The sequence below is a fragment of the Capra hircus genome, chromosome 9, assembly GCF_001704415.2.
Source record: "Capra hircus breed San Clemente chromosome 9, ASM170441v1, whole genome shotgun sequence".
Classification (NCBI taxonomy): domain Eukaryota; kingdom Metazoa; phylum Chordata; class Mammalia; order Artiodactyla; family Bovidae; genus Capra; species Capra hircus.
Window position 1 is genome coordinate 49,073,291 of NC_030816.1, and position 19,459 is coordinate 49,092,749.

Here is a 19,459-nt window from a genome sequence, read left to right on the forward strand (position 1 = left end):
AATGGCTTTATCCTAGTTATTGTTCATTCTTAAAAAAGAGTATAAAGTCCAAAGGCAGAAACACTGGAGTCTGAGAAACATAGGTTCAGCTACAAATTCTTCACACCTGGACAGTTTATTTAAAACATAAGGGCCTCCATTTCCTTATATGCAAAATAGGATTATAACTAAGCACCTGATAGAGTTGTTATGACAATTTAGTGATAGAATATATGCAAAGTCTCTCAGATGCCTAAAGTATCATAGACATTCAGTAAAGCTTCACCTCTCTCACCCATGTGTGTGTCTTTTATTTGCTTCATGCTTTAAGTGCCGAGAGAAAAATAAAAATTGAATAAGCAGCCTATGAGCTAATTAAGCCAATGAATTATCTGGAAGTATAATTAATAATATATGGCAAAGAGTCATTATACTAAGTAATGATAACAATAATTAATATTTATTACAGGCTTAAATTTTGTGCCAGGTACTATGTTAAATACTTTACATGAACATTTTCTTTCATTTAATTTTTAGAACAGTTCTATGATTGAGGCATCTTCCTCCACTTTTCCTCTTCCACTTCCTTCTTCCCATTTTACAGATGAAATAATGAGCCTTAGAAGGATTAACTACTTAACCAAATATAGCTCTGATACTAATCTTGGTTTACTAACTCTAATTCAATGTTCTCTTCATTACTAGTGCTTTGATTAGTTGGAATTAGTGGGGGAAAGTGGGCAGATGGTAGATTAGGGAGATGATCTACCATGATTAAAAGCAACTCCAGACCTGTGATATCCAGTATGATAGCCACTAGCCACATGTAGCTGTTAAGCACTTGAAGTATGGTTAGTTCCACGTGTGTTAGTCACTCAGTCATGTCCAACTGTTTGTGACCCATGGACTGTAGCCCACCAGGATCCTCTGTCCATGCAATTATTCAGGCAAGAATACTGGAGTGGGCTGCCATTTCCTTCTCCAGAGGATATTCCAGACCCAGAGGTGGAACCCACGTCTCCTGCATTGCAGGCAGATTCTTAACTGTCTGAACCACCAGAGAAGTCCAAAGCTTCTTATTTAACGTGAGTTCCACATGTTGAAAGGAAAATATTTTGGATGCATTGGGTTAAATAAAATATACCATTAAGATTAATTTCACATTTTACCTTTTTCTTTTTACCCTTGATCAGTTCAGTTCAGTTCAGTTGCTCAGTCATGTCTGACTCTTTGCAACCCCATGGACTGCAGCACGCCAGGCCTTCCTGTCTATCACCAACTCCCGGAGCTTACTCAACTCATGTCCACTGAGTCGGTGATGGCATCCAACCATTTCATCCTCTGCCATCCCCTTCTCCTCTCACCTTCAATCTTTCCCAGCATCAGGATCTTTTCTAATGAGTCAGTTCTTCACATCAGGTGGCCAAAGTATTGGAGTTTCAGTTTCAACATCAGTCCTTCCAATGAACACTCAGGACTGATTTCCTTTAGGATGGACTTGTTGGATCTCCTTGTAGTCCAAGGGACTCTCAAGAGTCTTCTCCAACACCACAGTTCAAAAGCACCAATTCTTCGGTGCTCAGCTTTCTTCATAGTCCAACTCTCACAACCATACATGACTACTGGAAAAACCATAGCCTTGACTAGACGGACCTTTGTTGGCAAAGTAATGTCTCTGCTTTTCAATATGCTGTCTAGATTGGTCATAACTTTCCTTCCAAGGAGAGAGCATCTTTTAATTTCGTGATTGCAGTCACCATCTGCAGTGATTTTGGAGCCCAAAAAAATAAAGTCTGACACTGTTTCCACTGTTTCCCCATCTATTTCCCATGAAGTAATGGGACCGGATGCCATGATCTTCATTTTCTGAATGTTGAGCTTTAAGCCAACTTTTTCACTCTCCTCTTTCACTTTCATCAAGAGGCTCTTTAGTTCTTCTTCACTTTCTGCCATAAGGGTGGTGTCATCTGCACATCTGAGGTTATTGATATTTCTCCCGGCAATCTTGATTCCAGCTTGTGCTTCATCCAGTACAGCATTTCTCATGATGTACTCTGCATATAAGTTAAATAAGCAGGGTGACAATATACAGCCTTGATGTACTCCTTTTCCTATTTGGAACCAGTCTGGTCCAGTTCTAACTGTTGCTTCCTGACCTGCATACAGATTTCTCAAGAGGCAGGTCCCATCTCTTTTAAGAATTCTCCAGTTTGTGGTGATCCACACAGTACCCTTAATACTGGAAAGTTAAAAATTGCCTGTGTGGCTTGCATTCCATTTTTATGGGCCAGCATTGCTCTAGAACCAGAACATCTGATTTCATTCGGGCCCTGCCACCCATCAGCTGTGTGAATGGCAAGTTACTTACCCTCTCTGTGCCTTCCATCTACAAAATGGAGATGATGTGGCGTCTACTTTTCATCAGAAACTCAGAGGACCACCCACACATAATAAGCTCTCCATATGTGCTTAAACGGAGAAGGCAATGGCATCCCACTCCAGTACCTGGAAACTCCAGTTTTCTTTCCTGGAAACTCCCATGGATGGAGGAGCCTAGGCTGCAGTCCATGGGGTCTCGAAGAGTCAGGCATGACTGAGCGACTTCACTTTCACTTTTTACTTTCATGCATTGGAGAAGGAAATGGCAGCCCACTCCAGCGTTCTTACCTGGAGAATCCCAGGGACAGAGGAGCCTAGTAGGCTGCCGTCTATGGGGTCGCAGAGAGTCAGACACGACTGAACAACTTAGCAGCAGCAGCAGCATGTGCTTAAAAAGGGAAAAGTCAGCAAGTCTTAGTGGTCTGCCTGCTTATAGAGGCCAAGGAGGAGGAATCCAGGGTAAGTCTAGGATGTGAACTTGGGCGTCTGGAAAGATTATTCACAATACGGTAAGAAATGTGAAACATGACACAGCTGCATTATTTGTGATAGTGGGAGATGATAAATAACCTAAATCTGCCTCCGTAGAAGGCTGGTCGCATTCATCTAACAGGTACTCAAGGCAGCTGCTGGATGAGGAGGGAGGTTTTGTGTACTACTGTGGAACTGTCTTCATGTACACTTTTAAAATCAACATGCAAAACACTGTATGTATTAGTGTTGGTCAAAAGGAAAATAAAGAGGGAATAGATGTGTATGTATTTGCTTGACTATTCTTGGAATATCTCTGGAATGAGTACTAAGAAATGTCTCTAAAGAAAACTGGTTGATTGGAACATTGGAAAGGGAGAGGTTAGGCTGATTCTTTGCTGTATGTCCCTTTGTACATTTTGAATTATATGAGTGGAATGTGTACATAAAAATAGTCAGAATTTCAAAGAAATTAGTTTTTAATTAGGCAATGTGAAGGGAGAATTAGTTACTTGAGAGAAGATGACTTATCGGATGAAGGTCTTGGACTGGCCCCGAGTAGCTGCTTAGAAATGCTGGGCTCAAGCTTTGGCATTCAGGCCAAGTGTCCGTTGAATTAATTACCTCTCTCTTTTAATTTTAAGAAATGGCAAATATATATTTTTAAATCACGGCTTTCATGCGTCAGTAAAATTCAACTGCCACCATATTAGCTTTGTGGGAGGATGTCTAAGGGAGCCCAGCTTCCCCCATCCCCCTCCTTCACCTGCTATCATGTTGTCAGGCTGGTGAGTCACATAAAAAAATAAAAAGACACCAGTCCTGTTTTTGGAAAGCACATTCTAGTTATGGAAATAAATATGTAAACTCATGAGGGAATGGTGTAATAAAGTCTATAATAGAAGGGTAAATTGAGAGAACTACTTCTGCCTGGAGGGAAGGGCAGGTCAAGGAGGTCTCAGAAAGATAAGCTAAAGGAGACCTTGGAAATGAGTATTTCAGACAGAGGGAGGGGTAGGAGGAAAGGAGGCAGGTGTGTAGGGTGATTCAAGGAGCAGGGAGCCATCTCCTAGGCCAGTGCACTGTGTGTTTTAAGTATGGGTGGGAGTTGAGAAGCAAAAGCGAGATTTGAGGATGTGCCAGGGCCATTAACGGCTCTCACAGATTATAGCACTCTTCTCTGTCCCTCCTGTTATATGGATACTTTCATATGTGAGTGGAGTTGTTCAGCAAATGTAAATTTGCACAAAGAGCGAAGCTGACTCAAAAGTTGTGGCCCAATGCTGGGCGCACGTAGGGCGTTTTCTGGAAGAACTGAGGCTGTGAGAAAGGACATGACAGACAGATGGCTGAACAGGGAACCTGAGGACACTTGAGAGTGAGCAGGTGGAGCCAGACTAAGATGGGAACTCAGGAGAGACTTGAAGAGGGGAATCACGAAGCGGTGGGCAGCCATTGTGGCTGTTGGACTTCAGCCTTTTATTTCTGATCCTTTATAGCCTCCGCAGCTAGCCTGCCTCCCTGGGACACTTGATTGGGCTTTACCAGACTCTCAGTGCACACTGGGTGTCCCTGTGCGGTCCGTGCACTTGTGCTCCTGCCTCTGGTCAAGCCATTCCCAGCCCCCATGTGCCTTGCCCTATGCCAGTGCGGGAAGGAGTACAGAGCCAGCTCAGAAAAGGAGCTAGCTGTAAGCTCCTGAGTTATGCCAGAATTTAACTGTGGAGGATTTAGGGCCATTGATCCAGTGGTGTCTCCATACTGTCAGTACAGGTTACACTGGGATCATGCAAAAGGGCTACAGGAACATGAAGGGGTGAAGGGTGACCTCCTGACTTACCTGTCATACTTAACTTTGTTGACTGTCTGATAAAACATTGCTGATACTCTTGCTAACCACTATCTAGCCAAAGCCAAAGCTTCCCATGTATATTTAGGCTAGGTAATCATTACATGGGGCTTCCCTTGTGGCTCAGAGGATAAAGAATCTGCTTGCAATGTGAGAGACCCGGATTAGATCCCTGGATCAGGAAGATCCCCTGGAGAAAGAAGTGGCAACCCACTCCAGTTTTCTTGCCTGAAAAATCCCATGGACAGAGAAGCCTGGTGGGCTACAGTTCATGGGGTCTCAAAGAGTTGGACACAACGGAGCAACTAACACAATCATTATGCAGGCAACTTTCATTTAAAATATCAAAGTCAAGTTAAGTCGCCTCAGTCACGTCCAGCTCTTTGTAACCCTACGAACTGTAGCCCCGTAGGCTCCTCTGTCCATGGGATTCTCCAAGCAAGAATACTGGAATGGGTTGCCGTGCCCTCCTCCAGGGGATCTTCTCAACCCAGGGATCGATCCTTGAGTCTCTTATGTCTCCTGCATTGGCAGCAGAGTTCTTTATCACTAGCACTATCTGGGAAGCCCTAAAATATCAACAACCTCATCTAACAGAGCATTTTTCTAGCACATATGGATTGGGTAGCGATTTAGGTAAGATACCTTGATTCAAGCTACATGCTTTATTCCCATCATGATTGGGAGAATCTGTCCCTCACCTTTTCCTTTTTTGAAATACATACATTCAATCAACCAACATATGTAGGGTCCCCTTCTATACAGTAGGCATTACACTATATGCTGTGGGTAAACACTAAGATAAAATTCCTTCCCTCAGTGAGCTTACTGTCTATTGGGTAGGAGGGGCAAAACATATGCAAACACAGAGAAATGTTAGACTATTAAGTAAATGCTGTGACAGTAGGAGCCCCAGAGAGGGTACTTCCTCTGATCATGGGAGCTGTAGGAGGTGGTGACATCAAATTGCAGGAAAGGACTTGACCAGATGGAGGAAGGGAAAGGATGTTTGCTCAGAGGTATATGGAAAGCGGTGGTAACTAATGCACCAAGTTGAAAAGCAGTAGACTTGCTGTGTTCATGGAGCCAAATTAACCTGGTGCAAGTAGCAAGTCCAGAAGTGGTGAGAGGAGCGTTGAAGAGACAGGCAGGACTTAGATGACCTTGGGAAAGAAGCCTTTTACTAGACTTTGTCCTGTGGGTAATAGGGATGATGGTGGAGATCTTTCCTGCTTAGGGGGAACAGAAGGTGGAGAACGCTGGGCACAGGGAGTGAGAGTCAGATCTGAAAGGCACTCAGCTGGACCTACACAGAAGGCAGAGAGAAGAGCTGTGTTGGATGGTCTGGAGAGCATGAACCTGAAAGGGAAACCTTGTGAATGAATTTGAACTTGGTCTTTAGGGCAAAGAGATTGAAACAGGAGTAGCATAATCAACTACCTATTTTATGAAGATCCCCACAGCAGCTATTTGGGGAAGTGGTCAAAAGGGGATTGGTTCAGAGAAAGGCAGGAAAACCAGCCGTGAAGATGGTGCTCAGGTTCTGGTGAGCTGTGATGGTGGCCTGGACATAGAGGTGGCAGAATGTGGGGAGCTGAGCCACATTTAGCACATTGAGCCTATTCCCAGTTACTAAACAAACAATGAGAAGCACTTTGGGACACTTAAGGTAGTCATTAAAATGGCTTTCTCTGCCTCTGTGTCCTGTCTACACCCACATTAATTCCACTTACCCTTGGTGTAGACATCCTCGTTTGGGGGAAGCCGCCTTCAACCCCTAGACTGCTGCTCCCGCGGCATCGTGCATGTCCTTGACTGTAGCTGTCACCATGCTTTTTCATGCTTGCAGGGTCAGCGGCCTGCTCCTCTACTACACTGAGCTTCATGTAGTCAGGGGCTCCTCCTGGCTACTGTGCTGTTCCTAGTGCCTCATACAGTCCCTGGCATGTAGTGGGTGCTCCATGATTTGTTGGATGGATGAATAAATGAGTTATTAGTTCAGATATAGGTGGGATCTCTGTATTTCACTAGAAGATTAATACTTTTTTCAATAGGGGAACAATTTTTATTATTTATTTTTAAACATTTTTAAATTTTATTGGCATATAGTTGCTTTACAATGATGTGTTTCTACTGTATAGCAAAGTGAATCACACGCACCCCCCCCACACACACACACATTCTGCACCCCCTCCCCAACTTTGGATTTCCTTCAGCATTTTAATCGGATCCAAGTTAATGACTATCTTTCCCTTCCTCAATACTATATTATATATTTGGGAACACAAAAAAATACTTCCTCAATACTGTATTATATATTTGGGAACACAATTAGTAAGTAAAATATTGACTTTCATGATTTTTGAAATGAGGATAGATATCACTTTGTATTTCTAATGTTGGTTGTTGGTTTCAGTCACTAAGTTGTGTCTGACTCTTCCAACTCCATGGACTGTAGCCTGCCAGGCTCTTCTGTCCATGGGATTCTCCAGGCAAGAATACTAGAGTGGGTTGCCATTTCCTTCTCCAGGGGATCTTCCTGACCCAGGAATTGAACCCAGGTCTCCTGCATTGCAGGCAGATTCTTTACCAACTGAGCTACGAATAGTTCTTCTTTATATTGAGGTCATTAGCATTGAACATTATGTTTGTTTCAGGAGTATGACATCATTATTTAACTCTCTCACTTGTCTTGATGTGGCCCTTTTATGGTTTGTTGTGAAGTGCCATTCAGCTGGTTTTCAACTCTTTCAGAGGGAATTGTTCCATTTATAGCTATAGATATGGTGGCCCTGTGGTAGGAGGAGCATTCAAGATCTTTCTACACTGCCATGTTGGACTGCCCTCAGTATTTTCTTTTCAATATTTTTTTTACTGTGGTGAAAGTCACATAATATAAAACATACTCCTTTAACCATACTCACCTGTGCAATTCAGTGGCACTAAGTACATTCACATTGTTGTACAACTCTCACCATCGTTCATCTCCCAAATTTTTCACCTTCCTAAACTGAAATTCTGTCACCATTTAAAACTAACTCCCCATGCCTGCTTCCCACCCACTGATCCCCCATTCCCCAGCATCTACCAATGTACTTTCTAACTATGAATTTGACTATTCTAGGTACCTCATATAAGCAAAATCAGACAGTATTTGTGTGCACTTACTGTATATTGTGGACTTCCCTCAGTATTTCAAATAATTTTTATAAGCTAAAGAGCTTAAAAGCCACATTTTAAACAAACATTTATAAATAGTGAAACCAATTCTCTGACCATTTATTTTGAAACAGAACCAAATTGCCCAGCTGAGAACTGAAGAGCCCTGAAAATCAACCCTTCCTCTCAGCCATCCTTATTTGCAGTGTTATCCACTTAGAAAGCTTTGGACAATCAAGCCTGTCTCCCATCCTCCAGTGTGTGCTGGTATCACTCCACCACTGGTGGCGGTCACTCTCTGGAAGCACAGTTTCATGAGCCTCAGTGCAAGTTTGCCCTTCATAACATTTTTCTTGGCTGGTGTAGACATTCTAGAAGCGCACCTCAGGCGCAGTTCAAACGTCTTCTCTGGGTGAGGAAACTTGCCCCATGGAGTCAGAGCTAGAACGTGGGTCTTCCTATCATGGCCGCATGCTTCCTATAGTTCACAGCAATGTCTTCCTCTGCCTTTATTCAACACATAGGCCCTCCAACTCAATCCTTGACTCTACAGTCTTGTTCTTTGGTTGTCTTATATGCTTGGTCTTACCTGTGTGACACGGCAGTCAAGTCTTCAAGAGCAGAGCTTGTGTGACATGTGGTTACTCTCCCACACCAACATCAGGACACTGTGTGTGTGTGTGTACATGTGTGTGTGAGAGAGAGTAGGGGCCAGGTGGCAGACACTCCGTAATACAACTGAAATGCAGCCACTCCCAAGGTACATTGCCTTCACTTGACAACCAGGCCCTGCAGAGCCACACGGGACTCACACAGTGATTCAAGTCTGGAGAGCTTACAAAATGAAAGATATGGATGTGTTGGGTGTGTGCTCTACCTCATCAACTTCGGACAGCTTTTCTTGTTTGTTTGTTTGTTTGTTTGTTTTTAATTTTAATTATGTGTTTATTTTTATTATTATATATTTTTCTGTACATTAATCAAGAGCATGGCTTCATTTTTATTTAATTTTTTTTCACGGAGCAGTGAGCTTGTGGAATCTTAGCTCCCCTACCAGGGATAAAACTGGCACCCTTGTCAGTGAAAGCATGGGGTCCTAACCGCTGGATCGCCAAGGAATTCTCTGGGCAGCTTTTCTTTTTCAACTAAGGAACTGACTCGACTTGTTGACTGAATTGGTTAAAGGATTTTACCTATGTTTGAGACAGGAATGAGATAACATGTAGGTACACAGTTGGGATGTTTACAATCATCTGTGGGGATTTTTTGTTGGTGGTTGTTGTTCAGCTGCTCAGTCATGTCCGACTCTGTGATTCCATGGACTGCAGCACACCAGGCTTCCCTGTCCTTCACTGTCTCCCAGGGAGTGTGCTCAAACTCATGTCTGTTGAGTCAATGATGACATCCAACCATCTCATCCTCTGTCACCCCTTTCTCCTGCTCTCAATCTTCCTTAACATCAGTTGATGGTGTGTTTTAATTCTCCCAGTTCCATGATTGGCTAAGGATTATACCTATGTTTAGAGATAGGAATAAATTAACATGAGGGTACATTGTTGGGATGTTTACAGATGCTTGTGGGGATTTTTTGTGGTTTGTATGTTTTAATTCTCCTGGTTCTCTCACCATTCAGCTTATCTGTTTTCCCTCCCATCAGGGTCCCCCGCTCAGGGGCTCTTTCTCAGTCATTGTGTGTGTGGCCTGATTGAAGACGGAGGGGATGAAGTCCATCCTCGACGGCCTGGCAGATACCACCTTCCGAACCATCACCACAGACCTCCTGTACGTGGGTGCCAATGACATTCAGTACGAAGATATCAAAAGCGACATGGCATCCAAATTAGGGTACTTCCCACAGAAATTTCCTCTGACTTCCTTCAGGGGAAGTCCCTTCCAAGAAAAGATGACTGCAGGGGACAGCCCTCAGCTGGTCCCAGCAGACCAGGTGAACCTCACCGAATTTTACAACAAGTCCCTGTCCTCCTACAAGGAGAATGACGAGAACATTCAGTGCGGGGAGAACTTTATGGACATGGAGTGCTTCATGATCCTGAACCCCAGCCAGCAGCTGGCCATCGCCGTGCTGTCCCTCACTTTGGGCACCTTCACGGTCCTGGAGAACCTGCTGGTGCTGTGCGTCATCCTCCACTCCCGCAGCCTCCGCTGCCGGCCCTCTTACCACTTCATTGGAAGCCTGGCTGTCGCCGATCTCCTGGGGAGCGTCATCTTCGTCTATAGCTTTGTCGACTTCCATGTGTTCCACCGCAAAGACAGCCCCAACGTGTTTCTGTTCAAACTGGGTGGGGTCACGGCCTCGTTCACAGCCTCGGTGGGCAGCCTGTTCCTCACGGCCATCGACAGGTACATATCGATTCACAGGCCCCTGGCCTATAAGAGGATCGTCACAAGGCCCAAGGCTGTGGTGGCGTTTTGCCTAATGTGGACCATCGCGATTGTGATCGCCGTACTGCCCCTGCTAGGCTGGAACTGCAAGAAACTGCAATCCGTGTGCTCAGACATTTTCCCTCTCATCGACGAGACCTACCTGATGTTCTGGATCGGGGTCACCAGCGTGCTATTGCTGTTCATCGTGTATGCCTACATGTACATCCTCTGGAAGGCGCACAGCCACGCTGTCCGCATGATCCAGCGTGGTACCCAGAAGAGCATCATTATCCACACGTCCGAGGACGGCAAGGTGCAGGTGACACGGCCCGACCAAGCCCGCATGGACATTCGGCTGGCCAAGACCCTGGTCCTGATCCTGGTGGTTTTGATCATCTGCTGGGGCCCTCTGCTCGCGATCATGGTATACGACGTCTTTGGGAAGATGAACAAGCTCATTAAGACGGTGTTTGCGTTCTGCAGCATGCTCTGCCTGCTGAATTCCACAGTGAACCCCATCATCTATGCTCTGCGGAGCAAGGACTTGAGACATGCTTTCCGGAGCATGTTCCCCTCCTGCGAAGGCACCGCACAGCCTCTTGATAACAGCATGGGGGACTCGGACTGCCTGCACAAACACGCCAACAATGCAGCCAGCGTCCACAGGGCCGCGGAGAGCTGCATCAAGAGCACGGTCAAGATCGCCAAGGTGACCATGTCTGTGTCCACGGACACGTCTGCCGAGGCTCTGTGAGCCAGACACTTCCCTGGCTGCACAGAAAAAAAAAATTCCCTCTCTCTCTTTTTTTTAAAGCTCGAAACCCAGAAGCGTCTGTCCTCTCATCGGTTATATTTTTTTAAGTTGACCACACTCAGTGAAAAGGTGATTTTCACCATGATCAGTTATCAGTTCTGTAATGTTTCTATAGTGTAGGTCCTCAAACTCAGTTCTCTGGAGGTTTACAGGGAAGAGAGCCTGTGGCTTCAGGGACTGGAAGGTCCTTGCAGAGTCTCAATGAAATAAGAGAGACACTTTCGGCTACACAGTTGAAAGCCCAAGTACACATAGAAAAAGGCCATTAAATGAGTAATGCCTTTGTAATCACAACTTTCATTATAATGTGAAATGTACTTGTCCAGAAATATCAGAGATACTTCTGATATCTGAGAGATCTCCATTTTTACAACAGTTTTAGGACTAAAGTAGAGCTATTTTGTGACATGCAGTGTGTCCTGTGAGATGTGTATTAGTGTTTACTATGTGTTATTTATATTTGTCTAGTTCAGCGAAACTGCAAGGTGGGCTTCTATGAGACCAATGGAACCTAAGCAGTGGATATACGCCAATGAGACCACTTTTTAAAGCATTATTGCCCATTATCTAACTTTAGAAACCTTAATATTTTTCAAAAATCTCTATTAAAATTTGACATTTAAATAACCATAAAGTTTTATTTTTCTGTTAATCCAACAAGAAGAATTTTAAGACTGTCCAAAGTCTTGAGCAGAACTCATTGACACTTAAAATTTTCTTAGTCCTGCATTTTCATACGAGGACTCGTATTATCTTCTGGACTCTAACTGTTCTGCTGGGTGATGGATTACAGGCAGAACAAAAGAGAGATGACGTGTTGACTTTTGGCTGACATCACTGACTTTCTTTAGCCTTTAGCTCTTACTGGACCTCTTAAGACAGCATGTGTCAATCTTAATGTAAGTTGTTAGCACTGTGCAGTCGCTGTTTACTTGAAGAGTACTGCATCCTTATAGTCCAGGTTTAAGTAGATTTCATGCCTGGGTGGCCAAACAACAGTCTTCATTTTTTCTTAATTGAAAAGAAGTATTGTCTGGATCAGTAAAATTCTACTGTATGTGTGAATATAAATGTGTGTATGTGTGTGATTCTATCCTGTAACTGTTCTAGTAATGTCTTTAAAGTGAGAAAACTGTGACCACGTGTATGCTGTTCCCCTTGCTGCACTCTCGCACATGAATTCAGTTTCTAAAATTGAGTTCTTCTGGAAATCTTGTTAAAAACACTGACCATAAACCTTCAGAACCCTCCCCCTTTGAAACTGGATCGAGTGTTACTAAACTGACTTTTAGATATTTCATAAGACCAGTGTTTAGCAAGGAATCATTGATCATGAACACTCAAGTCACAGTCTGTATAGTGTTCATGTCAGCAAATGGAAGTGTTTTGGTTTCTGATTGCCTAATGTTGATCAAGTCCATGGAAATGTAAGTCATTATAAGGGAAGTGGTTCTAAAAGAAAGAAGAAAACCCAGTAGTAACACAGTTTAGTTGTATGTGTAGGCAGCGAGATCCCAGTTTAAGTAGCTCTATACCTTGCTCACTGGAGTGAGACTACTAGATCTGGCTCATGTGGTAAGAAGGCCAATCAGACAGCAAGTGAGACAGAAAAGGGCAGTGAGAAGCTGCCTTGGGATGGAGGCCTGGACGTCATGTGGTTGCTTCTGTGCTTCAAGCATATGCCCTTGGTGACAACCCAGCACCTGGCTTTGCCTGTATAGGTTTGGGCTAAGGAAGAGGCTCTCCTCTGCTCCTGGTTAGCCAGAGGTGCTAAGGCATAAAGATGAACATGGCTTGCTTACTTCTTATGCTCCAGTTTCATCCTCAGTGGTACCATGGGTGCTTCGAATTAGGCCCTTTATCAGTAAGCATTGATAGTGCTTAAGAAGCCATTCGACACTGACAAATTTTGCTTGCAGACTACCTTTTCCCCAAATGGATAAAACGTAGCTTTTGCATAGCCTGCATAGGCCTGCATAGCCTGAAGTAAAGTGGAGAGCTAGCTAATCTGGTGATTGCTAGCTATGTGGTACCCAAGCAGCCTGATGGGGCAATGTGGTTTCCTGCAGTATAAGGCTGAGTATGGCTTGTGGACCAAGCTGAGATGCTTTTAATTGTCTGTACAGCTTGAATCTGCCTGCTGGTTCCTTCATTTTATGTCTCTGTCATATGCAGATGAGGGCTCAGGGTGCTAGAGGATTAATAAGATCTCTTTAGAAGGACAAAAGATTATTTGAAAAAACTCACCAGGGTTCCTAGTTTCCATTGAAGAGTTTGCCACTCTTTAGTCCCAAATTACCCTGAAGATGAATCCACATATCTCTGAGCTCACCAGGCAATGCCAATGCTCTTTCACAGCTACAAAGACCTGGTGAAGATGAAATTCTTGTTATTGGTAGAAAAATTTGAGGATTCATTTTTGAAACTGTATTTGTGTGTATGCAAAGTAGATTTTATAGTGTGTTGTGCTTACAAGATCTTAATCATATATAATCAATTAAGGGACAATGGGGCTGACAGCACTAAACTTGGTGCTTATTGATATTCTAAGAAATATCTGTGAAATATCATCCAGTGTGTGTTATGCCACCTTCATTTTAAAACATTTAAATGAGTTTGATTCACTCTGACACTTTTAATATCACTTCCTAACCCAAGTGACTCAAATGCTCTCCCCAATGAATATACTCATTAGAATTATTATTCATTAGTATCATTCATTAATTAGTCCCTTAATGAGATCTATTGATTTAAATATAATTTAGATTTCAGTACGTTTTATAAGGTCTAGCTTCAGAGTTATCTTCTTTCCTCTGAGGCTGACATATGGGTCCTGACCATGCATTTCACCATCATATATGTCTTCAGAAAGGGCCAAATTGCCAACCTGTTTGGTTTCTTCAGAGTAATGATGAATCGTTCAATCCCAGACCCATAGTTTCATTTAGAAAAAGAGGGCTGTCTCCAAGAACCCTTACTTTTCCATTACATAGGAAATAAGTGTAAAAGAAACATGGATCTGGAAGAAGCTACAGACATATGCCTACACTTGAGATGATCCCCAAGATTCCCTATCACTTTGAGTCCAAGTGGCATTAAGTGTAATGGAATTGTGGCTGCCTAAACCCACACAGCAGGAAAAGGCCCAACCTCCAGATGAGAATTAGACCCTTGATCAGTAGCATTCTAGTTACTGTCTTGTTGATTAATTTCTGCCATCTTATGTCTGTAAAAGAGACCACCAATATCATGCGCAAAATTAGATTTCTTACAATCTTAACTGTATATTTGTATGATATTTTAAAATCTCCTAAATGCTGGGCAATGGTTATTAACAATTGTCTTGCACTGGCCTTCTGATGAAACGTTAACAATGCCTACTGTAATATAGACAAAACATTTTATCTACTGATTTGGGCTGAATGTATGTAAATAGGTTTTCAAAAAGTCAGATGTTTAAGCAGTGGCCTACAAATCAGTAATTTTCAGATAGGAGAGTTTCTTTACACTGCTGTGGCATCCTAAAAGCTATCTTCACATCAACTTAGTGTACTAGGCCTGCTGGGGATGATCGGCATCCCCAAGGAAGGAAACCTTTTCTTGTAATAATATGAATCAAGATACCAGATGATCTGGATTCTTATTTCCAATGTTTCAAGTGGAAAACATAGCTCTTTATTGTCTGTAAATCAAACATGATTACTTTTCCTCTTAGAGAAATACTGTATTGTTAGATGTTTGTTGAGCTGGTAACATCCTTGCAACCGCTGCAATATCTTTGTTAGTAATAAAACTTTGTACACAAGTACTAGTAAGATTGTTATTTAATGTAGCTTCAGTCATTAAATTACTATAGTGAAGTAGTACTTCTGTAATACTTACAATGTATTAAGCCCACACTATATTTTATTTCAGTGGTGTAATTAAATTGTTATTTATTCAAAGAGAAAACATCCCATCATGTCTATTGTCCAAAGTTACCTGGAATCAAATAAAAATCCTAGATTATCACAAAGAACACACAGTGTCTTTGAATTCTGCCTTATTTCACTGTCTAATGTCAAAACTCTTGAGGTTTAAGTTCTGAAAGATTGATTTGTTCCTCAAAAGCAAGGAAGACTCTATTTGAGAAATGAGTACAGATTAGATTAATATATTCATTTTTAACATAGAAAAAATGCAAAAAGCATTATTTACATAATAAAGGGAGAAGCCTGCCATACCTTTTAAAATCATTATTTAATTAAAGAGTTTAATGATTTAGCACTAAGTTAAAGCAAATGTACTACTCATAATGTATAAATTAAGTCTGAACTTCATAGATTTAGTAAAATATATAAATCTAAAGGATTTATAACATCATATATCCTGAACCATGTGAAAAGATAATTACTTTTCAGCTTATTTATAAAAGCATATTTTTATTTGAACAGTAGGAGAAAATGGAAAATTTTATAATGAAGTAACAAAGCATTACAATGTAGTTTTACATTATTACTGTCTGAAATAAAGTATGTTTGCAGTCAACTTTGAAAGAAGTTTTTAAATTTTTCAAATGATGAATTGACAAATGTTTGAAAATAGATCATCTTTATTTTTTAATAACTGTAATTAAAACTCTTCATTCTTCTCTTAGTAAGCATTGTAGTTAACTGCATGAGCTAAATGCTTCTAGCAAAGAGCAAATGACATGTGTTCTTAATTCTTAAATTTGGGGGCTTGAAGGGAATAAGATACTAGGTTGGTGCAAAAGTAACTGTGGTTTTTACATTGTTGAAATTTGCCATTTGATATTGGAATACATTCTTAATAAATGTGGTTATGTTACACATTATTTTAATGTGTATTTCTTGGTTTATTCTTTTTTTTTGCTAATGACTTATCACTTGCTGTTTATTTTATATCTATTTTAGACTATGGAAATGATATTAGACAAAAAGCAAATTAAAGTGATTTTCTTATTTGAGTTCAAAATGGGTTGTAAAGCAGTGGAGACAACTTGCAGTATCAGCAATGTACTTGGCTCAGGAACTGCTCAGGAACATATAGTGCAGTGGTGGTTCAAGAAGTTTTGCAAAGGGGATGAGAGCCTTGAAGATGAGGAGTGCAGTGGCTGGCCATCAGAATTTGACAACAGTCGACTGAGAGCAATCATCGAAGATGATCCACTTAAAGCTACACGAGAAGTTGCCAAAGAACTCAACGTCAGCCACTGTATGGCCATTCGAAATGTTTAAAGCAAGTTGGAAAGGCAAAAAAGCTTGATAAGTGAGTGTCTCAAGAGCTGACCACAAATCAAAAAAAAATTTTGACGTGTCATCTTCTCTTATTCCATGCAACAACAATGAACTATTTCTCAATAGGATTGTGACGTGTGATGAAAAGTGGATTGTGTACCACCGCTCGCAATGACCAGCTCAATGGCTGAACTGAGAAGAAACTCCAAAGCACCTCCCAAAGCCAAACTTGCACCAAAAATAGGTCATGGTCACTACTTGGTGGTCTGCTGTAGGGCTGATCCACTATAGCTTTCCGAATCCCAGTGAAACCATTATATCTGAGAAGTATATTCAGCAAATCAATGAGATGCACTGAAAACTGCAACTTCTGCAGCTGGCATTGGTCAACAAAATGGGCCCAGTTCTTCTTCACAACACCCGACTGTATGTCACGCAATCAATGCTTCAAAAGTTGAACAAGTTGGGCTATGAAGTTTTGCCTCATCCACCTTATTCACCTGACCTCTCACCTACTGACCTCTCACATCTGACTACCACTTCTTCAAGCATCTAGACAACTTTTTTGCAGGCAAAATGCCGCCACAACCAGAAGGAGGCAGAAAATGCCTTCCAAGAGTTTGTCAAATCCCGAAGCATAGATTTTATACCACAGGAATAAACAAACATATTTCTTACAGGCAAAAATGTGTTGATTGTAATGGTTCCTATTTTGATTAATAAAGATGTGTTTGAGCCTAGTTATAATGATTTAAAATTCACGGTCCAAAACCACAGTTACGTTTGCACCAACCTAATACCTATTTCAATATCTTCATATAGCATCTTGAAACTCAAAACTGACCCCAATTAGTAATATGCATTGCCACCTGTACTGAAATACAAATTAAGAATGATGTAGAAACAGAAAAACAATTGAGATATGCAAGAAACTCCACAATATGCCACTAGATGTTTCCAAACAGAAAAATTTCACCATCCCTTCTAGGATATTCTATGGTAAGTGTGACTCCTTGATAGAAGATGATAACATGTGAAGTTCTTGGTTCACTCTTGGAATATGGAAAGTGAGCAATAGACATTATCATGGTTCTTCAACTCTGTGTCCCTGGAACTTTGGTAAGGGAAATTTGGAGTGTACATTCTGATATGCTTAGGAGCCACGATATGTATAGAATGGGTATGTCTCTGAACCTTTCAGAAATACTTGTTGGGCTACTTATGAGCTACTTCACAAATTTCTGGGTAAAGCTGAGTAATGAATATACAGGATTATAAAATATGTAGTTCCCTATGATATATCCAATGAGAAAGAGAGTGACAGGAAGGATTGACAAAAGGGATGAGTAATTAAAATATACAGATGCAATCTTATATTAAAAGCCAAATGAAATTCTGGGACTCCCCAGTATTAATGGCAGCACCTATTCATTGCTTTGAACATGGGTACTCAAGTATTGGTAAAGCAATGGAATAATTTTTCTTTCAATTCTAAGTAATTACATTACTTGGAGAAAGAAATGCAGCACTTAAGTTGTTTACTCATTTATTTATTTTAGTATTTTTACTTTATTTTTTTAAGAGATGCCTTTATTTGGCCATACCATGTGGCATGTGGGATCTTGTTCCCTGATGGGGGATCAAACCTGCACCCCCTACAGTGAAAGCACAGAGTCCTAACCACTGGACACCAGGGAAGTACCCAGTTCTTTATTTTAATAATGATAATAACATAATTCTTAACTTCTTGGGGTAAGTCTGATCCATTTGAAAATCTTCAAGCATTTCCTATCCAGCACGCAAATCTTTTTGGCTAACAGAATCATGACAAATGTCAAAAGCATGCAGCTCTAACAGAGGCAGCTATTGTGCTGTGAGAACACTGGAGAAGAAATCATTAGATCCAGGGTGTAGCACTGGATCAGTCACTTTAGCGCTATTTGGCCTTGGATGTGTTACAACCTCTGATTTGGTTTTCTTATCAGTAAAAACGCCAGCTCTGAAAATATCAGTAGCATCAGACAATGTAAAGTGTTTTGAAAAGCTTTGAAAACTATGAAGAACTACACCAGCCCAAGTGTAAATTAACTCATGTTCAAATAATTCATTTTATTTTACTCAGTTATTGTCTATACCAATCCTTTAGCTAATAATCAAGAATAAAGAAGCTACATTTTGTGGTGCCTATGAATGACAGGCATTATATCAGCACTTTATATTGACATGATGATATACATTCAGCAGCTGTAGTATGTATGCATTACTACCATCATATTACAGTTGTGAGAAGAAAGCTCAGTGAGGTAAAGAACACATAGAACTCAAGCCTTCTTGATTCTAAAGCCCATATTAATTTTATTAAACCACAATGCCTCTGCTTATCATCCATTCTTCACTGAAAGCCATATATTCCACAAGTATTCATCGAAAGCTTCCTCTGTGCTAGGAAATGGAAAGATGAAAACTTAACTTTTCTTATCAGAATGCCTAGCACAAATAACGCCCAAAGTTCTTGTGTTTTACAGCACACTTCCACATATGTAGGTGTGGATCTTGCCTAGGGTTACATGGATAGTTAGTAGTGAGTTGAATCTCTGGTAGTTCTGGTCCGTGGGCTCTGAACTCAGGATCTTTTCCTCTGCATTGCAAGATTGTGTGGGGTGTGATCAGGTGCAACGTTCTAACCAGATATCTGCATTTTCCTTCCTTTGTTCTCCAGACAGCAGCAGTTCAAACTTTATCAAACCTGTTCTAGATATCAAAATAAATTTGTGTTCTTTATCACTTGCCTAGTATGAATCATCACTCACCTTGGGTAGCTGAAACAGTGACTGAGAAGTTTGGTTGATTTTATCCCTTGAGCTGGGTGCTACAAATATATTTCTGATCCCTCTTATAGTAGTTTATTTTCCCTAAGCTCTTTGGCCACTTCCTACCACACAGTTTTCATTTTAATTCTTTTAACTTAAAAAATGTGCTTTATTTTTAAGTTGTAAGAACAAGGCATCCAGGAAATAATACTCTACTAGTAAATGAAATGTAACTTGTTAAAATACAATTTAACAAGTATTTACTAAGAACTTATGCTGTCCTTGCAATGATGGTAATGTTTAGCATTATCTCACCTGTTTGGAGATGCAGCATCTCATTTAAACCTCTCAACTAACCTGTGAAGTACTGCTGGGT

At 41.3% G+C, this 19,459-nt stretch overlaps 1 protein-coding gene across 1 annotated transcript in view; it reads left to right on the forward strand.

Moving 5' to 3' along the window:
* The window catches only part of CNR1 (cannabinoid receptor 1), a 30,560-nt gene extending 14,693 nt beyond the window's left edge, over positions 1-15,867 (forward strand). The window contains exon 2 of the mRNA XM_018053156.1: positions 9,495-15,867. Coding sequence (XP_017908645.1) covers positions 9,558-10,976 — 1,419 coding nt within the window. The 5' untranslated portion in view covers positions 9,495-9,557 and the 3' untranslated portion in view covers positions 10,977-15,867. The remainder of the gene's footprint in view (positions 1-9,494) is intronic.